Source organism: Nannospalax galili, unplaced genomic scaffold (assembly GCF_000622305.1).
Source record: "Nannospalax galili isolate Female #2095 unplaced genomic scaffold, S.galili_v1.0 scaffold2094, whole genome shotgun sequence".
NCBI lineage: Eukaryota > Metazoa > Chordata > Mammalia > Rodentia > Spalacidae > Nannospalax > Nannospalax galili.
In genome coordinates, this window is record NW_008335359.1 from 309,613 (window position 1) to 316,815 (window position 7,203).

The following is a 7,203-nucleotide window of genomic DNA, read 5'->3' on the forward strand; positions in this document are numbered from 1 at the left end:
ATATATATATCTTCAGCCTACAGAGTGCAAATGAAACACAACTGAACGTAATGTTTAATTTTGGATCCTATCCAAGACTTCCCATCAGTTATGTCCAAATATCCCAAAACCTGAGAGTACTTCTGGTCCTAAACATTCATAAAGCCCCCCCCCGACTACTGCAGCAGTAGAAGACACTATCAAGTCAGATGTGATGATACACACCTGTAACCCAATACTTTGGGGAAGCAGAACAGGAGGATTGTGAGTTCTTGGCATGCCTGGTCTGTATAGAAAGGCCTTGTCTTAAAACAAAAAAAAAAGACTATGTATCAACGCTAAACAACACTTTAGTTGCACATCCCAGCAAACCCAGTAAGGGGGAAGAGGCAAAATTCCATCCCCTGTAACTCCCAAAGTTCAAAGTTCAGCAAATCAAAGACTCTTAGAACTGGAATGAGGCAGGAGAAAGTACCTGTCTAGAGTGCTCCAGGCTTCCTTCCCTAAGTTCTGAAATAGAGTAAGCAATCTGCACAGGTGATGCTCAAATTTACACTGAAGCCAAAGGAACCCAGAAAAATGAATTTTATGAATATGGCACAAAATTAATGTGATTTTGTTTTGTGGTTATTGAGATGATTCCCAAGGCCTCTGGCATGCTAGGCCCATCTGTGCCACTAAGCTACACCCTTAGTCCCTTATATATTTAATTCCAGGTTGCCGTCTTGACCCCATGGGATGCTAAGGAACACACTTCTCTCAAGAATACCAAACACATCCAGCTCCAAGGGTACCAAATAAGAAAGCTGTAGATTCAACCTCAGCTTTACTTCCCAAAGGAGAGAATGGAGCTTAGGCCCTGGGGAAGGAGAAAATACAAAGTACATAAACCCAGGATTTGCTATCTTCCCTAAAGAGAATGCGTTCAAAAACATTTTAGCCCCAGGGGTCCAGGGCCTTCCAGTGTCTATAAGAAACTAGGGGCTGGAGAGATGGCTCAGCAACTTTGAGCACTTGCTGCACAATCATAAGGGCTGAATTTCAGTCCAGCACCTACATCAAGCAGCTCCCAACAACCTGTTAACTTCAACTCGAAGGAATTCTATGCCCTCTTCTGGCCTCTGTGGGCACCCTGAACACACATGTGCATGTATAGTCATACAGACACATACATGCAGATGCATACACATACACACACACACACACACACACACACACACACACACGCACCACGGTTTTAATTAAAAGGGAAAGAAACACTGAAAGGGGCTGGGGAAATAGTTCAGTCAGTAGAGTGCTTGCCACACAAGCACAAGGACCTGAGTTCTATCCCAGAACCAATATAAAAAACCCAGGGATGATGGGGTACTCCCAGCACTAGGGAGAATGAGACAGGTGAATCCTGGTCAATACCAGCCAGCTTACTGTAACCATGCAACTCCAAACAGTGAGAAACACTGTCTCCAAAAAACTAGATGGCACCAAAAAAAATGACACCTCTGGTCTCCAAACACAGGTATACATGGATTGGCATGCACCTGCACATATATATAAAAAACATCAAAAGCATTCTTTGGGGAGTTCACCAACACTGTAAGACTCAGAATAAGGTATCCAACCCAAATGTTCCCCGAGACGGAATCTTACTGCATTGCTCAGGGTGGAATAGCTGAACTACCAGCATGTGTTACCATGCCCAGCTATGTAATGTGTTTCTTTTAGGTCTGTTTTTGCAGTGGTAAGAATCTAACCCAGGGCCTTGTACATACTAAGCAAGTACCACTGAGCCACATCTCCAGCCTGGGTTAGTTTGTTCAGATAGGGTCTAGATACACAACCTTGAACTCTTAATCTCCTGCCTACATCTCCCAGTGCTGGGATTACAGGTATGCACCATAAAATGTGGTAGGTTGTTTCTGTGATATCGGGGACTGAACCTGGCACATGTTAAGAGTTTAATCCCATCAGTGAGTTTATTCCCTGCCCTCTTTTATTTACTTTGTATACTGAGACAGAGTAGTCTCATTTAAGTTGCCCAGGCTGGTCTTGAATTCACTCTAATAGTCCTGGCAGGTCCTGAACTGGGGATCTTCCTAACTCAGCCTTCAAATGCTGGTTATATTAAGCTGTACTACCAGGTCTGGCACATATTGTACTTTTTAAGTACAGTTATCACTTAGGAGTTAGGCATGGTAGTCCATGCCTTTAATGCCAGCACTCAGCAGGCAGAGGCAAGTGAATGTGTCTTGAGTTTGAGGTCAGTCTGGTCTACAATATTAAGTTCCAGCCCAGCCAGAGCTATTTTGTCTTCCAAACAAAAAAACACCTGGGTCACTTAGTAGGTGCTGGGAACTTGTTTCAGAACAGGCCCTCCCACTCAGATATAGAAAAATTCACAGGTACTGAAGTCTCTTTTACAAAATTCCCTACATTTGCATATAAATTATACATATCCCACTTTATATTTTAAATCTCTTTAGATTACTTGTAAGACTTAACATGAGCTAGTCAGTCATGGTTTTTTTCTCAAAATATTTTCAATCCTCTATTAGCTGAACCCACAAGTACAGAACCCACAGATGTAGAGGGCTGAGCAACTGTAATGAAAAAATACATTGACAGGAACACACACCTAGGTTCAGTAAGAAAACTACAGGGCAAAAGATCTATGTTTATTCAGACGAGGGCCTTAGTTTCTCCCTGAAAAAAAGAAAAAAAAAAAAGGAGGAAAAAAAAAAGATGGGCCCAGACAGACAGGGCAAGCCTATTAATCCCAGATACTAGAAAGGCTGAGGTAGAAGGATTGTAGATTCAAGACTAGCTTGGGTTAGAGAGTAAGTTCATAGCCATCCTGGGCATCTTGATGAAACCCTGCATCAAAAGGAAATGTTTAATGTAAGCTAGGATATAGCTTGGTGGTAAAGCACTAGCATGCACAAAGCCCTAGATTCAGTGCTAGTACCACAAAAGGGGAGGAGGGGTTGGGGAGGATGCAATTCAGGGGGATACAGGAGACTGGGCTCCATCCTCAACACCTCAAAAACCAGCCTCTGAGATTGCCTGCAATGATTCTTAGTTTCCTCTTAGAGTAACAAAGGTAGCTAGTGTGACCAATGAAACATACAGAAATGTTACTGTGATTTCTGAGACTTTTGCATTTTTTACTGGGATCATTCTAATCTGGAAGAACTAGTCACCATGTTGTTAGGGTTCTTCCAGCAGTTAGTTCTACAGAGATACACATGGCAAGGAACTGAAGCCTGAATTGATCTACCAGACACAGGAGTTTGAGTCATGCTGGAGGCAGGGACTTCAGCACCAACCAAGCTTTCAGATTCCTAGTCTTTCAACTGACATCTTAAATGTAATCTGTTTGAACCACCCAATTCAAAGTCCCTGTTCATTCAGAAAAAAATGTAACTCTGTACATTTTGATTAATAAATGTTTCTATAAAAAGACTACCAGTCAGACTTTTGTTTGAAGGCCTAATTTTAGATTTTTTCTTGCTGTTTTTCTCCTGTTCCTACCCTCCCAATCCATACTAGAGATGAGTTCCAAAGGAGCTGGATATATTGACAAAAAAAATGGGATTGGAAAGATGACTCAGCAGTTGAGAGCACTTGCTGATGAGTTTAGTTCCCAGCACCCACATGGCAGGCGGCTCACAAACCCCTGCAACTCCAGCTCTGGAGGCTCTCTTCTGGACTTTGCAACCATCTGCACACACGTGCACATACTCACACACAGGCACACATAAATAATAACATAATAATAATAGCCAGGCATGGTGGTGCATGATTTTAGTCCCAACACTCGGGAGGCAGAAGAAAGTGGATATCTGTGAGACTGAGGTTAACCTCTACATAGTGAGTTCCAGGCCAGCTGTGGCTAGGAGACCCTGTCTCAAAAAAATAGTAACAACAACAGTGAAATTTGCTTCAAAGCTTCTAGGACTTAACCTCAAAGAAGTACATGAAAGTGACTTAATCCAGCACTGAGGCAGGATGACTGCCAAGTTCAAGGCCATCCTGTACTACACTGTGAGATGAAGGCCAGCCTGAGTTACAGCGTGAGACTATCTCAAAACAAACAGGATTAGATGGCACAGCAGTTAAAGAACACTAGGACAACTTGATTCTTTGATGCCCAGAACCCAAGTGGTAGCTAACTTCAGTTGGGGGGGGGGTGGAATCAGATGCCCTCTTATGGCCTCAGCAGGCATTGCATGCACATGGTGCACTTACATACATGCAAGCAAAACATTCATACACATAAAATAAAAATAAAATTTAAAGTGCCAGGTGTGGTGATAACACACCTTTAATTCCAGAGGCAGAGGCAGATAGATGACTGTGAAATCAAAACCAGCCTGGGAGGGTCTACATATCCAGATCAGTTGGGACAACATAGTGAGACCCTGTCTCAAAAAACTAACCAAACAAAGGCAGTTTAAAATGCCTTTGAATTTAGGCACTTTTTTTGTTTTTTGAAATGAGTCTATGTAGCCCAAGCTGGGCTTGAACTTACATTCCTCTTGTCTAGCTCCCAAATTCTGGGATTACAGGAATGTACCACAAGGCCCAGCTTCCCGGTCTGCTTCTTAAAAGGGAGAGACCCATATTATAAAGTTAGTGTGTTTTTTGTATTTTAGTTTAACAAGATCAAGGGAAAACTAAATATTTTCTCACTAGCTTGGCTACTCTAGTGCCTATTAAATCCAGGGCCTGTCAATCCTGGAGCTGAAATTCAAGCTTGGCCATTGTGATCTGACTCAGTTTCCTAATAAATGCTCCATTATTAAGCTATCCCATAGCATCCAATCACTCATCTTCTGGTTCGTCAGTAACCCCATTCCTATATACCAAAGAACTATCTTCAGTTCTTGGTAAGCCCTGGTGAAAAGAATGGCATCTTAGTTCTAGAGACATCAGAAAGAGTAAACTTACTGATTTCCCTCTTGAACTAATGATGGTGCAAAAGGCTCCAACACAGCTGCCTACCCTCAGAAATACTGATATTTGGCATCAGAAAGTTCTTTGTGGTGGAGGAGAGGCTGTACATTGCAAGCAGCTCAGCAATATTGCTACCCTTTTCCACTAGATGTCAGTAGCAGTCCCTCATACACAGACTCCAGGATGGAACAACTAAACCTGCATCCAGATATAAGCAAATGTCCTCTGTGGGGGTGGGAGGCAGGCAGAATCAACCCTCATCGAAAGCCCCTGGCCTAGGAGATGGTTGTTGGAAAATCCAGAGTTCCTGGAAAGCTCTTGATCTAGGGGCTTGAGAGGACTGGTACACAGAGGCCTATGGAGACCTTCATGGCTCAGATTCCATTCTCAGATTTGAACATTCCAGGCAGAATGCAGGTTACCCGGCAACCACATATTAAAGTCTGAAATACTTCAAGCAAAGTGGGAGGCACTGTCTTCCATGACCCTGGCTGAGAAGTCTTATTGGTCACCCAGGCAGCCGTGGGAACTCACCCAGAAATATTTATATTCAACCAAGCATATCCCACACTTCTCACCCACCTTCCTCTTTGTTCAAATACCACTGACCTCCCTAACAGATATAATGATGTAGGTAGGCAGTTCCTGCCCTAGCCCGTCTACATCAAGAGCTGCCTTAGACAGGTAGCTTTACTCTCCCCCACTCCACTTACATCTCTTCTTAAACCTCACCTCTTGTCAGAGGCCTCCAAGCTATCCATGTAATGGCTGAACGTTCACTCTTCAGAGTGCCGACGGCCCTGGAATACAACCTGCACTCATTTATTGTCCTATTGAGGTCCATCCTCATCTATAAACTTCTTGTCAGCATTCCCGGGGCCTATTCAGTACCCGATTCGGTTAACTTGACAGATATTGAGTGAATTAATGTAGAAATTAGCCATTTCTCGCCAAGGCTCAAGCTCAACCTCTAAGGCGCACAGCTCAGACCCTACAAATATTTACGCATCCTCACTGAGGCCTGAAGCCCCGCCCGGCTCTGACCAGCTGAGGAAGGGGGTGACATGGGGGAGGTTCGGAGACATTTTGCGCTGGAACTGCGCTGGGGGAGGCAACGGAGACTGCAGCAGAAACCGGTGACTGAGCGTAAACGCCGCGGCCTGAGAAGCGACGTCTCGGAGGTCCGCCGAGCACTAGCCGGCGGGGATGGCGGTGGAAGCAAGGACAACGCCGACGCCCGCGGCACCAGTCAGCGGACGTCACGTGCAAGGCCTCGAGCGGTCAGGAGCTACCACTGCGAGCCCAAGGCGCTGAGGGGCGCGACCCTGAGACGAAGGGCCCCGGCGCCATTTTGTGACCGCAGAGGGCAGTGACCGCGACGCCATGGGAGGCGTGGGCGAGCCGGATGTGACTCTGGCTCATCCCTGACCAGAAGCGTGCCCCTAACCCTGCCGGGCCTACCTGTGTAGCTCATGGCGGCGGTGAACACTCGACCCAGGGGCACGGACAAGCCGCTCCGTGCGTCTGACGCCGCGATAACCACAACAATCCCTGGGGTCCCTTCCACACGCATCCAGCCCCGCCTCCCTTCCTTATTGGCTAGCGCCTAACTCATCCTTCACATCCATTGGGCTAACTCGCTGTCTATCTCGACACTTCTCCGTACCACTGGTTGAAGATGCTGCCAACCAGCGGATGGACCCGCCTTGTCCCCGCCTACTGAACGCAACCCTACGTTGATTGGCCAAGACAGAGAGGTAGTGTTCGAAGGGGTGGACTTAAAGACCCTAGGCCTTAACGTGCTGTGGCCGGAGAGAGCTCAGTAATTTGAGACGCAACTCCGCTCCGCTAGAAATGCTAATCAAATCTAAGTTTCTGTATTTCCTGGGCCTGTGGCTTCAAAACGAGAATTGTAAAAACCATGATTAAGATTTAAATGCCAAACAAGGTGCTGGACATTACGTGAGATAATACGTTAAAAAATGAATTTGTTTAAAAATGAATTTGGTCGTGTGTGGTGGCTGACGCCTTTGTAATGCGGGAACATAGGCGGCTGAGGCATAAGAATTTCTCAAGTTTGGGGTCAGATTGTGCTAAACTCCAAGCTACCTTGAGACCTTGGTTGCAAGGAAAAAAAAGTCAGTCTGGGGCCAGTTGCACTAAATACATCTGCTTATTAATCATTTCATAGTAATAAGACTTGTAAAGGGCTGAAGATGTAGCCCAATGGTAGAACACTTTGAGATCCCCAACATCACAAAACAATTTTTT

General features: G+C 45.2%; 1 protein-coding gene across 4 annotated transcripts in view; it reads right to left on the minus strand.

The window, feature by feature from the left end:
• Positions 1–6,545, minus strand: part of Akap8l (A-kinase anchoring protein 8 like) — a 38,665-nt gene extending 32,120 nt beyond the window's left edge. For 2 of the 4 annotated variants that reach the window (XM_008829997.3, XM_008830000.3), the window contains exon 1: positions 6,394–6,545. In XM_008829997.3, coding sequence (XP_008828219.1) covers positions 6,394–6,505 — 112 coding nt within the window. In that variant the 5' untranslated portion in view covers positions 6,506–6,545. Of the gene's footprint in view, positions 1–5,664; positions 5,733–5,823; positions 5,887–6,393 lie in introns of those variants that run through there. The other 2 variants (XM_008829998.3, XM_008830001.2) reach the window with 2 other exon arrangements.
• Between the last annotated feature and the right edge of the window lie 658 nt (positions 6,546–7,203).